The sequence below is a fragment of the Brienomyrus brachyistius genome, chromosome 8 (assembly GCF_023856365.1).
Source record: "Brienomyrus brachyistius isolate T26 chromosome 8, BBRACH_0.4, whole genome shotgun sequence".
NCBI lineage: Eukaryota > Metazoa > Chordata > Actinopteri > Osteoglossiformes > Mormyridae > Brienomyrus > Brienomyrus brachyistius.
In genome coordinates, this window is record NC_064540.1 from 12,011,088 (window position 1) to 12,031,391 (window position 20,304).

At 42.5% G+C, this 20,304-nt stretch overlaps 1 protein-coding gene across 1 annotated transcript in view; it reads left to right on the top strand.

Moving 5' to 3' along the window:
• Window positions 1-20,304, top strand: part of fer1l4 (fer-1 like family member 4) — a 36,376-nt gene that overhangs the window by 11,468 nt on the left and 4,604 nt on the right. The window contains exons 16-39 of the mRNA XM_049022858.1: window positions 804-990; window positions 1,093-1,371; window positions 1,774-1,871; window positions 2,266-2,374; window positions 3,972-4,164; window positions 5,863-5,983; window positions 6,076-6,176; window positions 7,539-7,626; window positions 7,811-7,927; window positions 8,897-9,049; window positions 9,302-9,485; window positions 9,927-10,051; window positions 10,209-10,343; window positions 10,639-10,812; window positions 12,392-12,502; window positions 13,607-13,768; window positions 13,945-14,116; window positions 15,853-15,965; window positions 18,012-18,128; window positions 18,333-18,369; window positions 18,957-19,063; window positions 19,166-19,300; window positions 19,555-19,671; window positions 20,154-20,281. Of these exons, the coding sequence (XP_048878815.1) occupies window positions 804-990; window positions 1,093-1,371; window positions 1,774-1,871; window positions 2,266-2,374; window positions 3,972-4,164; window positions 5,863-5,983; window positions 6,076-6,176; window positions 7,539-7,626; window positions 7,811-7,927; window positions 8,897-9,049; window positions 9,302-9,485; window positions 9,927-10,051; window positions 10,209-10,343; window positions 10,639-10,812; window positions 12,392-12,502; window positions 13,607-13,768; window positions 13,945-14,116; window positions 15,853-15,965; window positions 18,012-18,128; window positions 18,333-18,369; window positions 18,957-19,063; window positions 19,166-19,300; window positions 19,555-19,671; window positions 20,154-20,281 (3,263 nt within the window). The remainder of the gene's footprint in view (window positions 1-803; window positions 991-1,092; window positions 1,372-1,773; window positions 1,872-2,265; window positions 2,375-3,971; window positions 4,165-5,862; window positions 5,984-6,075; window positions 6,177-7,538; window positions 7,627-7,810; window positions 7,928-8,896; window positions 9,050-9,301; window positions 9,486-9,926; window positions 10,052-10,208; window positions 10,344-10,638; window positions 10,813-12,391; window positions 12,503-13,606; window positions 13,769-13,944; window positions 14,117-15,852; window positions 15,966-18,011; window positions 18,129-18,332; window positions 18,370-18,956; window positions 19,064-19,165; window positions 19,301-19,554; window positions 19,672-20,153; window positions 20,282-20,304) is intronic.

The following is a 20,304-nucleotide window of genomic DNA, read 5'->3' on the forward strand; positions in this document are numbered from 1 at the left end:
ATGCATGCATGCCTCAGTAGCCTCGAGACCTGATTCTTTTTTCAGACAATCAGAAACTAGTACTGATGAAAACAGGCGCTAAGTAAAGCCCATCACACATTTCCCTGCGGTCTGTTGAATATATATCCCACAAAATTCTAAATGCCGGCGGCCCCAAACTTTGTAAGCAGACTTTCCTTTGGAACAGTTGACAGACTTTCTTATAATTTAGAACATGAGACAGACAGAAAGAAGTGAATAGACAGAATAGTACCTGTAGCAGCAAATTATGACCCACATATCTTAGCGTTGCCAACTTTGGTCAGCTGGCTGGGGTGAGATTTTCAATTCTAGACATGTATGCACACACATGCACACATATTTACAAGTATGTAACAGCTTAATTACCTTGTAAATAGTCAGTTGTTTTTGCAAACTACCCCCGTGCTGATTTTAGGGTTATAATGGAATAATATAGATTTGCCGTAAGATTTCTTGTGTGAGTCAGAATGTGTGTCACTCCGGGTGCATGACAGTTGACCCTAGAAACAGATTTTTTAAATATTGGATATTGTTTTTTTAATCTAATAATAATTTGCTTTGCAGACTAACTTAACTGTTCCCTAAGGCTTTACAAGCACATACAATATTTTACACCAGGCCTGCTGTGTGTCTTGCTCATTCCCATAGACATTTTGCCAAGACCACAAGTATGAGCTTTGTGCTCTTGATATAGAGAAACAGCACAATTATCATGTTTTTCCTCAATCTAAACAAAACAAATTAATAATAAATAAGTATTACTCTGTTGTTTGTGTTTTCAGGGTGAAACTTCAGTTGAAAGCACCACTAATGTTCCCCAGTGGAATGAACAGATCTCCTTCATCGAGCAATTCCCCCCTCTTGCTCGACGAATCAAAATTCAGATCCTTGACGATGCCAACATTGGTGATGTTGCAGTAGCAACGCACTTCTTGGACTTGCAGCAAGTCTCTGACCCCAACAGGAATGGTAGGGTAGAATCTTTTTAGATCACTCTTTAGTGAAGTCAAAGTTCCGGCTATCTGTGAAATGATCTTGCTGTCTTGAATGGATTGTCTTTGGGTTCTACAGGGTTTCACCCCACATTTGGGCCATCTTGGATTAACCTGTATGGCTCGCCCCAGAACTCTACCCTCAGGGATATCCACCGCGACCTGAATGAGGGTCTGGGTGAAGGCATCTTCTACCGGGGCCGCATTCTGATCTCCTTGTCCGTGGAGGTGTATACATCTCCATCCGCGGCCATCATAGAGAACAAGGCTGCAGCTGCTGTTAAGAGCACCCTCAGCAAGCTGACGCGAAGAAAGAAGAGCAAGAAATCCAAGGAGAAGAGGAAAAACGAAGCGGAAGGTGAGAGCAATGGCATCCGGTGGGTGGCATTAAGATGTGTCCTTTGCTAAAATATCTAGCTGTATAAAAGATAAAATGGGCTCTCTTGGGATCAGTCATCATGTTGATACTTAATAACAATGCTGTGGCCACATCTGTGACATGCAGAAGCTTCTGTAAGTAAAAAAAATCTTGGGTTAGTAGTGGTCTACAAGCCAGTTATGGAATTTCTAGGTTCAAGGAATCTACTAACTTGGTTGAGGTTGCACTACAACAGACGTTTTATTCTAATTCGAGAACATGAGGTTAAAGATAGATGTGAATTTGAGGTTTTAAATGTAACCTGCTTTTGGGATTCCAGGAATTTTGGAAGGCATTCTAAGTTGTATAACGTCTCCAGTTGCTTGTTGTCATTTTCTGCAGCGATGCAGAGTGGAGCGGGAGAAGAGCCTGAAGATTCGAGTTCAGAGCTACCCAGCGCAGTGACCGTGGAGGTGGAAGAGATTCACCCTCTCCCAGAGGTCAGTACATGCACTCAGGATGTCAGCTAACTTACATTGTAAGTCCAGCGAATGACCTGTGGTTTACTTTTCTTGAAGACGAACCGGGTTCGAATCCTATGGCTAAAGGACCATAGGATTTTGAAATCTCTCCACCAACTACTTGGATGCTGTCTGACTCTAATCTTTCCTTACTTGTGCGTTGTTTTGGGCAGAAGTGTCTGCTAAATAAATGATTGTAATTCATGTTACATTTCACATTCAGGGTTAAATATTGGAGCCCTGCTTAAACACTTATTTAATCATCCATGCACATTTGTAAAAATAAACAAGTATTTCTAATGCAATCGTTATTATATTATGATGCAATCGTTATTAAACAACAAACTTTTACTTTCTATATTTTTCTTTGCAGAATTTTCTGGGCCAGAAGGAAGAATTCCTACTGTTTGCATCTCTTTTTGAAGTGACCATGATTGATCCATCTGTAGGAAACAAGTTGCTCACATTTGAGTTATCCATTGGTATGTTTGGCTTTTTGTATTGAAATATTTCATGTTTATGCAGCTGGCAAAAAAGAAACAGAATTGTACAGGAAGGTATTCTTTTTCTACACAGTCCTGGCTGTATAATTCATACAAAATCCACATTGCTTTGGCAATACAATGACGTGCGTCATATAATCTCCATGGTGATCACTCTCCCCAAGGTTCCATTTGTTCTGATGCCATCCACTTTCCACCTTTGGCTGTCATAAATGTGATGCCGCGGGGTTGGTCAGCAGGATTAATTATACACTTACCGGCAGGCTTTGCACAGCATTGCGCTTGAAGTACTGTAAATTAATATGTGTATTTTTTGTGTTTTTCTGTTAGTCTGTAACCGTGAGTGTTGTTTACATTGATAGCTTCCTTGTATATGCCGCTTCTAGTATTAAATCAATAGCAGTTGTTGGCTGAATAGTAATAGAGGAAATTCCTTTTTCCATCTTCATTAAATGACTCGCAAACTCACCACAACACGTTTATTGTGGTGGGTCTGATTATGTGTGGGAGGGTCTGCTGCATCAAAAACATTCTGCACCCTCTAGGACTCTGGCGTGACAGAGAATATTCACTATATAGCCAAAAGTATGTGAACACCTACTTATCCAACGTCTCTTTCCGAAAAACAGTTCTATTAAAATGATGCTGGTTAGCCCATTGTCACTATGATAGCTTTTGGGAAGGCTTTCCATTTGATGGTGAACCATTGCTGGTGGGATTTGCTGCCATTCAGGTTGGGTGATCATGTTAGGTGATCAGGTCGCGTTTTGTGCGGCCAACCACTTTATAGCTGAACATTCTAAATCCCACTTCACATCTGAACATAATCCCAGATTCCACTTCATATCTGAACATAATCCCAGATCTCACTTTAAAGCTGAATCTGATCCCAGATTCCACTTCCAAGCTGAACATGATCTCAAATTCCATTTCACAGCTAAACCAGATCCCAGATCCCTCCTCACAGCTCAACCAAATCCCTCTTCACAGGCGAACCAGATCCCACTTCAAAGCTGAACATGATCCCAGATCCCTCTTCACAGCTGAACCAAATCCCACTTCACAGCTGAACCAAATCCAAGATCTCATTTCACAACTGAACATGACCCCAGATTTCACTTCACAGCTGAAACTGATCCCAAATCCCACTTCGCCGTCACTCCACTTGCAATTGACCAAGACAGCTAATTAGTAAGAGTGTCCACATACTAGTGCGTGATGTGAATTTGGCTGCATTATGGGTTATTATGGATGTCCAGTAGGGGGCCTCGACTACTGGCCAGGCATACATGCTATGAGAATCCAAACCCTTTACATGGTATGTGCACTGTACCTGTATGTCCTTCCATGACTGGGGGGACCTCCAAACATCTGGAGCCCAGGGGCCTCACAGGACCACAATCTGGCTCTGGTTGGGAATATATGGAGACATGTGCCTGGTTGTGTGTGTGTGTGTGTGTGTGTGTGTGTAGAGGGACAGATAGTTATTTGTGCAGGAGTGTATATATGACCTCTTTTGACATGCATGTGAGTCGTATGAACAGATGTATGCATGTTGGGTGCGTTCTGTGGACAGGGAACTACGGCAAGGCAGCAGATGTAGTGGTGAAATCCAAGAAGAGCGTGGGCCCGGATAGCCAAGGGGAGGACACGCAGCCACTGCTGGACGCTTCAGAGGACGAGCTGGAGAGAGAACAGATCACTGACCCAGATCCTTTCGCCAAATCCGTCACTGCCCCCCGAAGACCACAGCCCACGGAGTACGACAGGTAAGTGACTTTAGTTGGCATAGTTATTAGAAACTAGGCTTGTGAGTAGATTCAGCTCCCTGGAGTGCCTGTAATGTTTTGCTCTTACTAGTTTTAAATGTAATCGATGTGATACAACTAAGGGAAAAGTATCCTTTCAACAATTCCACATTAATAATGAATACATGCAGATGGACTGTTTTACTTGACATTTCTTAATGTCCAACACAAAATGAAGAAATCATGAGGGGTCTTAAAGCAAAATGTGAAAACAAATAACTACAAGAAAAACGACTGAAGAGCAGAGCAACATAGGGAGCAGAAGTGGACAAGGGAAGAGAGTAACAACACAGCAACAGTAGCACAAACCTAACACACATTCTAACATAATAACCAATTACAGAACTGAATTAAGGCAGGAACATAAATACACGAACCAAACTGGGGAACAAATCAGTAGGAGTGAGACACGGAAAAATTAACCATTCAAAGAGGGTGCAGGACAACAAGCAATCAGGTGGAATAATCATGACTCACAGGGAAACAGGTGGGTCAAATAAACTTAATTGCGGAACGAAGAGACCAACAGGGAAATAAGAAACAGAATCGCATACTAAGAACATAACAAAGACAAGTAATACATAATCACAAATACAGGCACCTAGCAAAACCCAAACCAGAATGCAAACAAAAAGTAAAAAAAGAGGAAAGATACACTGGGGAACACAATCCAATAATTACAAATAAAGAGGAAGCTGGTCTCAAACTCATGACCAAATGTCTTATAGCCATATGCTCAGCCCATAGAGCTATGCAGCAGCCTGGGTAAGGGAGAAGCACAATAAGGACCTTGACGGACAACAGGGAGGGCAGGATGGCCAGCAATACCTGCTGGCCAAATTGGGGGGAGACACGAATGGTTGGGGGGGACAGGTGCTGACCCTGACAACTTAAAAGTTTCTTTGATTTGAATTTCTTTGAATTGGAGGATACTGTACTGTGATACATTTAAATTGTGCTACATTTCCAAACATACTTGATATGAAACTGGATTAAGAAACATTTCACCAGTGGTGTGAGTTTAAGCATGTTGATTTTGTATGCTATCATACATCCCCCTGTTTTACTGTGCTTATATATTTGTTTATATTTTTTATAGGCACATTTTTGTGACGGTGGTATACTAAGATCAATTAGCACCTCTAACTTGCCCAGTTTGTGTGTATGTGTGTGATTGAGCAAGTGTGTGTGTGTGTGTGTGTGGGGGGGGGTATTACATTGTGGGATCCAAATGTCCCCACAGTATGATAAAAACCTGTTATATTGACGTTGCGGGGACCATTTCCTGCTCAGTTTTATAGAAATCTGTGACTGCAATTAAGAAACTAAAAATGTCAATGTCAAAAGTATTGCATTTTGTTTGGTTACTTATGGTTAAGGTTAGGGCTGGGTAGGGGGTATGTGTGTATATGTGTTTTCCGTTTTGGGACCAGCATCCTGTCCAGGGTCCAACACCTTATGCCTCATTCTGTCTGTTAATCTGCTACAGGCTTCTGTTCCATTCCCATAATCCAGCACTAAATAATAATCTGGATCTCAATGATGATTACTGAGGAAACTGTAACTACTTATTTCTTGAAAAAGATTGTGAAGAGTCAACCTGTGAGACAGGGGACCTATCTGTCTTAGATGAAATGCACACATTTCCTTCTCTTCCAGGTCCTTCAGTTGCATTCCAATGCTACAAGAAAAGCCATGTATCTATGTGTGGAACTACTTCGAGGATCACAGCTTTCGCATTTACAATCGCAACTGGCTCTCCAAGATGGGAGACAGGCTGGTGAGCTATCTGGGAATCCGTGTTTCAGTGACGCTGGCCTCTTGACCTCAGGTTCTGCAGCAATGCAATGCTGTGATGTACGCCTCTTTCAGGAGCACGGAATCGACAAGGTGGAGAAACTCACCAAGAGGCCGAGGAGTAAGGCCAAGGAGAGGCTAGTGGAGGTGCTGCTGGAGTTTGTGGCCAGCTGCAGGTACCATGTCCCATGTCAATCTCAAGGTGTAACAAAAGGATTGTCTTTGTGTAACAAAATGCTTTTCCGCTTAGAATCACCATGTAACAAAGGGGTTTTCAGCTTAGAATCACCATGTAACAAAGGGGTTTTCAGTTTGGAGTCACTGTAACAAAGAGGTTTATAGCTTGGAGTCATCATGTAACAAATGGATTTTTATCTTGGAGTCACTGTAACATGGGTTTTCAGCTTGGAGTCACTGTGTGACAAAGGGGTTTTCAGCTTAGAGTTACTGAGTAACAAAGGGGTTTTCAGATTGGAGTCTTCGTGTAACCAAGGGGTTTTTAGCTTGGAGCCACCGTGTGACAAAGGGATTTTCAGCGTGGAGTCACCATGTGACAAAGGGGTTTTCTGCTTGGAGTCACTGTGTCACAAAGGGGTTTTCTGCTTGGAGTCACTGTGCGACAAAGGGGTTTCTAGCTTGGAGTCACTGTGTGACAAAGGGGTTGTCAGCTTGGAGTCATTGTGTAACAAAGGGGTTTTCTGTTTGGAGTCACTATGTGACAAAGGGGTGTTCAGCTGGGAGTCACTGTGTAACAATGGGTTTTTAGCTTGGAGTCATTGTGTGACAAAGGGGTTTTCAGCTTGGAGTCACTGTGTGACAAAGGGGTTTTCAGCTTGGAGTCACTATGTGACAAAGGGGTGTTCAGCTGGGAGTCACTGTGTAACAATGGGTTTTCAGCTTGGAGTTACTGTGTGACAAAGGGGTTTTCAGTTTGGAGTCACTGTATAACAAAAGCGTTTTCAGTTTGCAGTCACCATGTAATAGTTTGGTTTTCAGCGAGTCTGCAGAAACTTATTGTAACTGATGAAATCAGTTGGTAAAATCATCTGGTTTATGCAGTGTAAAATATTTTTTTTCATGAGGAAACCCATTTCCGTTCTTCCTTTATCTAAGCCTTAATTGCTTTTCATTAGTGGTGGGGTCACTAGCTATGGTTTGTTTTAATTTTGGGGTCCTTCGTTTGGGAAAGTTTGAAAAACCCTTGGAGAACAGAAATTTTAGAAAAACAAACTATTAAATATGAAAGCAGGTCAGTCACTGAGTTAAGATTACTGCATAAAACGTTTAGAGCTTAAATTGTTCTTATATTACTTTTCAGCATTAATGTAATAAAACAGTATTTGACTGTTATTTGTTTGAGAATTATTGCATTTCTGAGCATGTATTGTTTGTGGTACAAAGAGAATCATGAATTATAGAAAATAATTTTATTTGGTGAAATAATCTTTGCCTGATCAAGAACAAACCAAGATGTGCATCTTCCATTCTTTGTTTTGTTTTAAAAAGTGCATATTTGCTTTTCTGTTTGCGGCTCGAAGGCAGTACGGCTCGAGCTTAAACCGAAAAACGATGGTGCGAGCAAACAACCTGGACAGATATCGCATGGAGTTGATCAAGAAAAACATTGTGAGTTCGGGTCAGAGAGTAAACTTTAAACATCACATATGCATCAATTCATTCCGAAATGACATTAAATGTAGATACCAAATCTTCATTTTATATGCTATTTCAGACGCCCTAACTCCCTGAGTAGGATGTTTTGCACTTTGTTGTCTGATTTGAAGTATGATGCTTCCTTCCTTCTCCCCAGATCCTCTTGGCTAAGCAATCCCTGAGAGCGCGGCGGAGAATCACCAACCGCACCGTCAAAGAGAAGCTCAGTGACGCGAAGAGAATCCTGAAGAAGATGCGCTTTCTGGCCCAGGAGGTTCTCCAGATCATTTAATGCCCATCTTTTAATACATCGGCAGCTTCGCATGTCTGCCTTTCTTGACCTAAGTTGTAATTTCACTCTGGTTTTTGTGATTTCGCAGTGGCTCAGTGGGTAACATTATGGCCTCACTTCTCTGGGGTTGGGGGCTGAAATGGCAGTTCTGCTCTGGTGTGAGGTATGCAGGCTCTCTCTCTGTCATGTGGGATTCCTCCTGGAGCTTCTGTTTTCTTTTACAGTCCATAGACAAGCAGTGAAGCTAGATGGCTAATCTTCAGATTGCCTATAAAGTCTGTGCCTGTATGTGCCCTGTGATAAACTGGCATTCTGTCTGGGCTGTTCCCCGGCTGTGTGCTCAGTGCTTTCTGGCTACAAGTCGGATTTAGGTTTTTTAGCAGTGCACGAATTCATTTTTTCCCATATAATGACATTTCCATTCATACCGGCTGGTAATTTCAGCTGGAAGATGTACTTTGATATTTGTCAGGTACAAAGCCTTGAGCCTATATCACATACTGGTTTTGAAGTTAGCGTCATTTAAGTTATTACAGCAATAATCCGTTGATTTAGGAATCCGTATTAGCTGAATAGTTTTTATTATGAATAATCTTATCAGCTGCTATATTCCTTTGCTGAAGGGGGTGTTTGTCCTGTGTTAATGACATCCTTTCCTCTATACTAATGACTCTCTCGTGTCAAAAGCTGTCCTAATGATCAGTATAATTACTGCATTACTTTCCTTGCATCCTCCGCTTCCTGCTTGACTAACTTATGTGCTAACACCTTGCACAGTCCTGTTATAACACCAGTCATATTACATTATAATGTGCTATGAAAGTGCTGTGACGCTCTTATGCTAATAACCGTACCTCATGTTAACAGTGCTGACATTCTTAATCCTGATGGTTATTCCCCGCTGCCGTCTGTCACACGCCGGGTGTTAATGAGCCTCTCGTGTGTCGGCAGCCCCAAAGCACGCTGCCCGACGTCTTTCTCTGGATGATGAGTGGGGGGAAGCGCGTTGCCTTCGCCAGGATTCCCTCGCACACGATCCTTTTTTCCCTGGTGGAGGAAGAGAAGGGCAAGGACTGCGGTAAAATCACCACCATCTATATGAAGGTAACGCTGATGCCTGTAATTTAATAAGCCATCGCTCATCGGTTTGGTCTAGTACCCATCTGACACAGACACAGCTCTCAGCAGGTCATTCCTGATCCTTTGGCAAAAAGTACAGGTGCCTTTTTCGTTTAAAATTCCACGTTTAAATGTAGATGGCAGTTATTGATGCACTCCATGCTGAAACAAACCAAGCTTTCGGAGAACTGCTTAGTTGTGTTAGTTTATCTGAAGCATTATCTGTTTTTCACCTAGACACCCGGAGCGCCAATCGGTGAGATATTTGCCAAGCTAGAGGTATACTTCTGGCTCGGGGTCACCAAGTATGCCAAGAACAATATAAGCAGCCTTCCTGCTGAATTCCGGCCTGTCTGCGAGGAGGCTCTGTCTAGCATGACCATCCCGCCCAACATGCCTCCTACCAAGCTCCTCTGTGAAGGTAAGTCAGACATGAACCCCAGGCTGGGCTCTGGATATCTGCAGTGACTAATTTTTGGGTTCACAAAGTATTTACAATGTATTTTCATTTTGAATTTATTTCCCTTTTTAAGCCAAATGGATTTACCTAGCTTAGTGTTTCTCATTGTTCTTGCTCTGCAGTTTGATATTTTTAAAGATTTTTTTTCTGGTATATATATTGTATATTCCCAGATATTTAACTTTGGATGGCTAAGTGAAGTGGTTTGCCCAAAGCCTGGGACTATTTGAGACTTTATTGAATACATTTGTAGCTTTAGCAGTCATGGTGAAAGCTGCATGCATTTCCATCTGGTCTTGTAGCTTGCGGGTTATTTACGTTTGGCAAGTTTTTCCTTCATGCATCGTGACCCCAGATGCTGAGACTCACAGTGTTTCCCTTTGGGTGTCCTGCTTGTTGCAGACAGCCGTTACTTTCAGCTACGGGCCCACATTTACCAGGCCCGTGGGATCCTGGCCGCTGACGACAATGGGCTCTCAGACCCCTTTGCGAAAGTGGTGTTTTCAACACAGTGTCAGGTGACGCGGGTGAGTTGTTCCCACAGTCCAGCTCTTATCTGCTTTGTTCCTAATCGATTCCATCATCCACGTTTCTCTTTCTTCTGGCAAATGTCTAAGATTTACAAACGCTGTTGTTGCTTCTAAATACTGTCTCGAACGAGCTTCTCTTCTGTGTGGATGGCAGATAATGGAGGAGACTCTGTCCCCTACCTGGTGTGAGCTGCTGCAGTTCGAGCAAATCCTCATCGAGGGCAGCAAAGAGGAGCTGAGGACAGACCCTCCCATAGTCGTCATCAGCCTCTTCGACTATGACAAGATTGTAAGCCCTGTAATTCTCCTCATGCAGAGCAGTGCCATGTTTCAATACGTTTCCCTACGAATACTCTGCATGATGACATTTCTCTGATAATGTAGTGTCTGCCGCATGTTTTAGCTTCCATGTGCTCTGTGCATGCATGCTCTCTATGTACCCATGCATGTTACCGCTCTGTATATCTTCCTGTGACTGGTATGCATGTTACATGCATTTCCAGTGTGTCACATGCATCTTCCCCACCATTGACGCGTTAGTTAATCAACTGTGTGCGCTCCTGTGCTGTTCGTCGTTCCTCCAGGGCAGCGCGGAGCCGCTCGGTCGCGCCTTCGCAGAGCCAGAGATCAAGTTTGTAGAGGAGGCCTACAAGAAGCCGGCGCTGCAGTTCTTCGACATCACTATGGGCAAGGTCCCGGCCGGGGAACTGCTGGCCGCCTTCGAGCTCATCGAGCTGGACTACGCCCACTTCGGGGAGGTGAGGCTGCCTGGAAACCATTGCTTAGGACCACAGCCCTGAAAAGCCAGCATCACATGCCGGATTGAAGGTTCAGGGGGGCTGGCAAAGAAACAGGAAAGTAAAGAATTAGGAATCTGATTAAAAAAAGGTGCTGTCGACAAACCGTCAAATGGAAGACAATGCATCTTGCAAGCATTTTGACAAAAATGCCCATTCCTGGAAACCAGGGGTCGGTTGCACAAAACACCTTCAGTTAAGATTTTCCTTAAAGTCCGAGTTGAGGTTTCTTTAAAATAAAATCATTTGCACAAATCACCCTTAAGTCTTCTCCATAAGGTTTCCTTAAAATGTTCACTTAAGCATTTACGTTTTTCTTCTTATTTTGGTTGTATACTTAAGGAATTGCTTAAAGTTCATTAAACGGTTGCACAAAAGCCCTTAGCAACCAAAGTAAGGAAAACAACTCAAGGTACGAGTTGTACGGGTTCGACTGTATCCTAACCGTGACATGACTGAGTTTATGGCAATAAACGAAGAAAATGAATGCATCACGAAAAGAGTTCCGCGACTGGGAGACAATGATGATCAGTTGATTTTGCATTATAGATTTCACTGGTAGTCGATTTATGATTTTGTTTATATGGCCCACGACACGTTTATAATTCATTATTAAATCTGGCTAGCAGATCGATCTTTCACCCACAGAATAAAAAATGATGTAACATTATTCCGCTAATAAGCGTTGGCGAATTTTACTGCCACCGGAAAAAAAGATAGAGGCCGAAGTAAATCGGTTATTGATCAAATTTTCCGATACAGAAATATAGAGACGCATACAAAAATGGAACTCATCAATGATTTTAACGTAACTGAGATACAAAAATAATTCAACTTGCTCAATTTTTGTTCCACTATTCCTATACCAGCACTTTGACGTATCTTCCAAGTTAGCGCCAGTGCTTATCGTCAAACGAATAATATGTTTAACTTCATTGTGTCATTAACGCATGTTTTAGTCACATTTTTGTCTGTCTGCTGTAAAATCTCTTTAAATGCAGTGAGTCCCTTAAGGTTTTTCCTTAACTAAGGAAACTTTTTAAGGGATTCTGTGCAACACCCTTAAATAAATTAAACCTTAAGTGTCATAATTAAGGGGAAGACTCAAGGTGTCCTGTGCAACTGCCCCCTGACCATTAAGAGAGGCATTTCCTATTTGTACTAGAAAGCAGAACATATTTCAATATACGTCACTAGTCTAGCTTGCTGAAGTATACTGAGTGTGAGCAGGGATGACAGCAATACTGAAAATAATCAATAGAGGGCAGTAGTCAGCTGAGTGGTTAAATGGAGCTCTACTCTGGTTGCTGGTTCAAATCCCAGGAGCAGTCATGCTCTAGTAACCTTGAGCAAGATATCTATTCTGACTTGCTCCAGTAAATCATCCAACTGTTAATGCATAGAATATTGCTGTGGGTAAAATTGTCTGTGAAGGACAACATGAGCTAAAAAAAACAGACAAGCAGATGTATGCACATAATAATTACATGAAAAATGTAATAAGGGTTAATCTGGGATCTCTCTGTTATGGTGCCCCTAGCCTTCCCTGCCCGTCGATGTGGACCCCAGAGAACCCGCATACCTGCCCGAGGAGAGGTACTACGTCATCCCGGATGGAGTGAGGCCCGTGCTGCGAAAATTCCGAATCGAGGTCAGCGGCCTTAATCTCTCATCCAGAGGCTGGTGTCGCTACGGGCGATCGGACTGCATGAGGGATGGGATGAAAGGAAACAAGAGCCACTAACAGCAATGGCTAGGAAAGCAAATGCTGTTTATCTGGCAGATGCATGAAGTTTCATAAGTTTTAGAATTTCTTCAGTCTGCTCACTTCTTATGTTCTACTTTCTGCCTGGTCTTAGATATTTATTTGGGAACATTTCTGCAAACTAATTATTTCTTGCAAAATATGTGAGTGTTAGGTGAGCAGGGGTTGATGATTAATTAGCAATCTCAATGGGCGCTCATTCATTCAGGATCAGAAGAGATTTTATACACACAACAACAGCTGGGTTCCAGAAGCTATTCGATGTATATTTTATGTAGTTGTTAGGCAGATTATAAAGTTTGCATGTTCAGCTTAAATACACTGACTCTGAGTCTCTGTAGCCGCCCTCAAATCTGGAGCCAATTTTCCTTTATTCAGAGATTGACAGCTCCAGTCCTGCAGAGATGTCATTAAGCACCTGACTGACACTAAAAAGAGAGGTTGTTTCAGTATACAAATAATTACTTTACATAATAATTGCTGAAATGTGGAGTTTGCATATTTTCTTCGTCTTTTCATGGATCACCTTCAGTAATGCCTCCCACAGTCAAAAGGTAAGCTGCTATAGTGAACTGTGTTTGTGTGTGAATGGCGTCCCATTCAGAGTGTCCATGATGCTTTGTGCTCTGTGTCTCCTGGGATAGGCTCACTGCAGCCCTGCACTGAATTAGTATTTCAAAGGATTGGATGGATGGATGGATGGATGATGGGTTGATAGATGGATGGATGGATGGGTGGGTTGATGGATGGATGGATGGGTTGATAGATGGATGATGGATCTATTGATGGATGAATGGATGGATGGATGGGTGGGTTGATGGATGGATGGATGGATGGATGGATGATACATTGGATACCAGCACACTTTGCAGTTATTTAAATCTAAAACTGCCCATGGACTCCTTGCCCTGTTAACCATCACAACTGCTGGCGAAAAGATAATTTAGTGAAGGGTGAGATTTGAGGGCTGATCGACATGGTACTGCTCAGGTGCTGTACTGGGGCCTAAGGGACCTGAAGCGCGTGAACCTGTTTGAGGTGGAGAAGCCGCAGGTGTGGATCGAGTGCGCTGGCCAGAGAATCCAGTCCGAGGAAATCGAGAACTACAAGCTCAATCCCAACTTCAAAGATATTGTCAAGCACTTCGATGTGGTGAGTGACCACAGAGGCTGGAAGCGTCCTGTCTACAACACCATTCAGTTTTTCCTGGTTTCTCTGCAGTTCCTAAAACCAACAAAAATCCAAATTGCTTAAAACATATCTTGCAAAATGATGTTTGCACGAGTCGAGCGTCACACGCCAGCTGTGATGGCCGCTCTCTCATTCAGGAGCTGCCTGAACTTGTCTACCTGCACCCTCCGCTCACCATCTTCGTCATGGAGCAGCGTGCCTTTGGCCGGCTGGTCCTGGTGGGCACACACGTCGTCCAAAGCCTCATGCACTTCGCACCAAAGAATCTAGATGAGTGGAAGGAGGAAGAGGAAGAGATAGAGCCTGAGCGTAAGACTTCCATGTTGCACGTCTTGCACTTTCCTCAATAGAAACAAAAATGACAATCATTTTACTTCTGAATAGCTCATTGGCTAATTCCATCCACAACAACTTGTTTATTTTACATGTTTAAGTTTTATTTATCTGTACAGGTGTATGTTTTACCAAAACAACACAGCCTCGTGTTTATACTGCATGCAGTTTAGTAAAGGACTTCACCACTCTGCTGTACTGACCTACTCAGTGCTGCCACCTTCCTAGCTTTTGTGAAACTGCATCAAATAACACGATTACGCTAGACTTCCATAAATGACAGTTTACCTGTCTTTAAAGACTAATGAATCCATTTTCTCCATCAACAGGCTGCATGGGAGTCACAATGAGAGATATTTACTCTAGATATTGACTACACATTAACATATTTTACCTTATTTTTATGCTAAAAAATGTGAGATTTTTCCTAGATCAAGACTATTTCTGTTATGAAATAATATATGACAAAAGAACAGAGAAATGGTTTTTATCATAGGAAAGGTTTGATATCCATGAAATTATTACATTTTGAACAAAATTGTTAAAAAATTTCTGCATTTGCCAGGATTCACTTATCTCAGATAAGATGCTTTTAGAATTTAGAGATCAATTGTCATTGTTGACACACCACAACAAAATGCATCCTCTGCATTTAACCCATATGTGACATCACAACATAGCAGAGAGCAGTACCTTGCTCAGGGTACCTCAGTGGTGCCTTGCTGATTCAAACCTGCAATCTTTCGATTACCAGGGATGGATTACGGACCGGGCCAGCGGGGCCGCTGCCCAGGGACCCTTGGGGTGCAGGGGGCCCGTGGGGCCCCTAGCCCAAAACAATTTGCAATGCTTATCAACAATGTATTTTCGTTTGTCTATTTTAGAGGGCCTACATTCTTTGATCCTCTGCCTACAAGGGTCCCTGACCCTATAGGGAGGGCGTTTGACTGCCAAGGGCCCTTGAATTGTGGTGGTTGTGGTGGTGGTGCTGGTGGTGGTGGTGGGGGGGCCTCGCAAACGTTTTGCCCAGGGGCCCACACAACCCATAATCCATCCCTGTCGATTACAAGTGTGCTTCCCTAACCATTAAGCCACTACTGCCCACATGCGCATTTATGTTTTTCAGGGGATACATAATATGCTTAAATTACTGTATCATACACACGGGAAATATAATCACATTGCTCTTTGAAGTTAATGCTAATCTTAATGATTTTAATGGCACATTTGAACAACAGTTGGATCAAACTAATTGCCAAAAAACAGTACCATATGGCATTATCCATTATCCAGTCAGAGTTTACATCCTCAGGGACAGTCCTCAAAAAATGTTCGTCATGTGATACTGGACACATGGTTCATTAATCATCCAACCCTGCCTCCGTTTTCAAATTGGACAGTTTGTCTTCTTTATTCTGGTTTCTTGTTTTCATTTAAGAGACACACTTGAGCATCTTTCAGGAGAAATTGTTTCCATTGTAGGTCTGGTTGACTTTATGGGTAGCTGGCTCACACTGCGGAGATAGCATTAGGCACCCCGGGAGTAATATGCGTGCAACAGATGTAACAGATTATGTACATTATGTGCTGCATAGCTAGATCTATAGAGGCAGTAACAATTATTTGTTTTGGTAGAAAAAATGAAAGCATGATTAATTAAGAAAGGGAATGGGGCCAACATTTTGATGATTAATACATTCATTGCATTTCAGCCAAGAAACCTGCCAAAGCAACAACAGCCCTGAACACGGTGATTAGCATGGACCTCAGGGGGCTACCGATCAAGGACACCAAGATTCCCATCAACCCGCTAAACTTGGTCACAGTGAGTTCCACACGACATATTTATATGATCAGGAAACAGCGAGCTCCCCAAAATGTCAACAAAGTGATGCCAAGGGACCCTGCTTAATAACAGACAAAGCACATTGTCACAACTGAGCAGAGTCGGGTAATTTAGGTCCAGAGATTAAAAGTCCAGACCCAAGATTTTGTTTCAACCAACCAGTTGAGCATAAAGAGTCACAGTCGCAAAGTATTCAACTGGTTGCTTGAAACAAAATCCTGGTCTGGACTTACTCTCTGGACCTGAATTACCCAACTCTACAACTGAGGAAGGGTCTTTGTCACATGTTTTCAAGAAAATAAAAAGAATGTATGTATGCATTATACAGGTATCCCCCACCTTATGGCCGTTCGCTTTGCATCACTTTGCTTTTATAGAAGACCTACTTTAGCTCCAGTTCTCATTAACCAGTGGAAATCTGAAGAGGATTTCTGCTTTTACGGAAAAAGGAGAAAATCAAAAAGTGTTTAGTGTTACTTTATCAGCAAGCTAATTATACATATACAGATATATGCTGCATACTGACGTTTCAGTCAACAACGGACCACATACATGACAGAAGTCTCAGAAGATTATAATGGAGCTGAAAAATCCCTGTCGCTTAACGACATAGCAGCCACCGTGACATCATAGCGCGATGCAATACTCGCGTGTTTGTGGTGATGCTGGTGTAAACAAACCTGCTTCACTGCCAGTCGTGTAAAAGTATAGCACATAGAATTATGCGCAGTAAATAATACTTAACAACGATAATACCTGTGTTGCAGGTTAATGTACTGAACTTTTTATCATTTAGATTATATAGCTCAGGTATATAGTAGGCTCTACTTTGAGAAGGTGGGGGAAACCTCTATATACAATATATATGAACATTTTTTTAACTTGAAAGGGTAAACACTTGCATAATGAAGAGTCGGATGTTGATTTCATATCCATGCATCTGTGTTCCTTTCCCCAGCAGTGAAACACATGAGCTGTATCAGTGAGGCTCATCAACCGTGTAATCAATGCTGCTCTGAGTGACTGAATCACTGTTCTGCCAAACGCATCTAAAAAAGGGCTGAAGCAGTTCTTTTGTACTTAACATTTTATTATTTTGTAATGGAGATCCCCATGACCTTGACCAAGATAAGCAACTGCAAGATAGATGGACGGATGTTAATGCGATCAAGATACATCTTAGGGCTTAGTTTTGTGGATTTTTCTGCCTAATGCATTGTTGAAGGCCTCAGATAACCAGCATTTCAATCAAACCAAGCTCTGAGTCTGAAACTACCTTATATGGGATGGTGTGAATGAATAGTTGATTAAATTCCTAAGAGATATCTGTAAATAGCACTTAATTAGCTGTTGCCAAATATATCCAGATTCCTTCTTTGTCCCAAACCATATTCAATCTTGACTTCTAAGGCAGAATTTCCCAAAGTAATTTGGACTCCAACCCACCACTTTTGACACCCACCCACCCAAACCAGAGCAAAGGGTCCCCTGACATGCCTTTGCACATGCACACACACTTATTCATGCACTGACACGCACCACTTTAAGAGTTTGCCCACTGGAATAGTTTGCACACATGCACAGCTGACTTTGCCATTGTTTGCTCGTGACTCCAGCTGTGCAGTTTGCGAAATTAACAGGGAAACAGCCTCACATCTGTGACCTCTCTGTCAAGCAAGAAAATTGGCTTTATGGTAGATTACCTACAGCACCATCTGCATGCATATTACAGCTCTCGCAGTCTATGATTACATGTGTGCTGAGTGGCACAGGCTCAGGACATTCTGTTTTTATGGTAAGAAGCCATCAGTGATAATCCCAGTAACACTGAGCCTCTCCCACTGCCTTCATCCTTCTCCATTAAGTTTATATACCATACAACATGCATAACTATTAGCAATTTCAATGCCACATCCTTTGAAATTTTGCTGTTTGATTTATACACTAGTGCCGCATATTGAAAGATGTGTTTCTTGACCGGTCCGTTTCTGACAACTCATATAGTCTTGCGAAACCTTTTACCAGGCTCCATTAAGGAAAGGTAAACAGAAGGAGGAGGAGCTTGAGGAGGAGGGGCCTGAAAAGGAGGAACTGGATTGGTGGTCCAAATACTATGCCTCATTGGCTGAACTGGAGAAGCAGGTAGAGTTTCCCAGCACGGTTTGTTTTCCCTCAAATATTGTTTAATACAGAAAATGTAAGAGAAAGTATGCACTCCTTCAAAAACTATAATGCAATAGTCAATTTAGTCATTATGTCAGATTTACCTTCAGCTTGAATGTTTGAATGCGCCTGGATGTTGGCTTCTTGTGAATCAGTGACTCTGTTTCCTTTTTTTGGTTACAGTCTGAGGAGGATGAAGAAAATGAAGATCAGGAAGCAGGTACTCTGGATGCTCCGGATTATTGAACAAGTCGGCAGATTTGCTAAGGAAATTCAGAGCGGTTTCAGTTTCTTTCAGTAAACTGTCTAGTTTAACAGAAGTGCAAAATCACATAGAATGTTAAACAAGACTGTATGGAAAATTATATATGCATCTATGGGTCATAGGGGGCTTGGGGTCTATCCCAGCGTAAGGCATAGGGCACCCAGCTGGGGTACACCAAGATGGGATGCCAATCATTTATATTTTACTTTGTTTAAGTTGTTTAAACAAAATTTGAAAACACCATAGCAGTCTGGGCTGATGGAGTATCTTCTTTGTATATATTTTAATGCTTTTCCAGCTCAGTTGTGGTTCGAACTTAGCTTACAGTTTATCCAGCTCCACATTTGCAAGGCTTGATATTTTTCTCTGTCACAAGTGTACATTCGCAGGATACTCTTCAAACTGGGACCAGAGCTGAACAATTTGGCGACTAGTACTACTGCCTAACCAGTCAACGTCCTGTTGTCTTAAATGATGGACAGGAAGATAAATAATAATTGTACCTCTGCTCCCTCACATTGCTGGATGCCTGTGTTTTCCAGAAGGTGGAAATCTTAACATTGCATCAATAGATGCGGAAGAAGAAGACACGGTGATAATTGAAATGGAGCCTCCAAAGCCCAAAAGGAAGAAAATAGCAACGCTGAAGGTATGGAGGCAGACAGTGTCTGTCTGCCCCTCAGCCTGATTTAGGGAAGGGGCACCGTCTTAAGCTACCTCCCCCGGCAGAAACCTCTTGATGTTTCCCCAGCTTTTCAAATCTGAGCTAGAGAACGATTTTAATGAGTTTATGGACTGGCTGCACACGTTCCCAATCTACAAAGGCAAGGCCAACTACGACGATGAAGATGAGGATGAGGATGAGCGTATCATGGGGAAATATAAGGTGATCTTCTCGCAGACTCGCAGTGGGCAAGTGAAAATATTCATAGATGTACTGTTGAAATCTGGCCGTTTGAAATGTGTCCATCTGGCCTAAACTTCCCCTTTATTTTAACCGTACATGTGAGTATTCTTTAGTATAGATTCAGTTCCTTAATTCAATACTTAACAACAGAACCTATTGTTACCCTCTGGTGACCAATAGCCACTAAAGGAGAGGAGTTTCTGTGAGTCACACTCGTCCCTTTTCTACACCAGGGGTCCTTTTTGATTTACCCCATTTCAAAGGAGGACGAGGATGAAGAAATCCAAATTACCAGTGGGATCCCCAAAAACGTGCCCATCAAAGTTCTCGTCAGAGTATACATGGTCAAGGTGGGTGGAGGATTTGCCAGCCAACTCTCCAGTTGGGAAATGAAAGGGTCAAATGACTCAAATTATGACAAATGGAAGAACGCAAATCGGAGCACGGTAGAAAGCAGTCTCTTTATACTAGTATGGGCATGTTGTACTTGAGGAACTGGAATGATAGGGGTTTGGCTCAGTGGCTTAACGATCAGAAGGCAGATGGTTTCAATGCTGTTCTCGGCAGAGTAGCCATATCTTTGCTGGGCTCTTATCCCCCCCTGGAAAATGCTCCGGGGCACTGGATGGATGGCTGACCCTGTGGGCAGACCCCAGGCTTCACTCTCACCTCTATACGTGTGTGTAGTTCTTTTAAAAAGGGGAGCATGATGGGATATGCAGCAAAACACATTCCAGTGTACCTGTTCTCATACTCCTACAAGTAAGCTTCATTACTTTTAGGAGACAGCAATGCATTATGGTTCATACACGGTTTCCGAAATATATTTCAGGCTACAAACCTGGCCCCCACGGATCCTAATGGCAAGGCGGACCCCTATGTGGTGGTGAAGGTGGGACCACAGCAGATGGATACAAAGGATCGCTACATCCCAAAACAGCTCAATCCCGTGTTCGGAGAGTGAGTCTAGTTTATACTTCAAG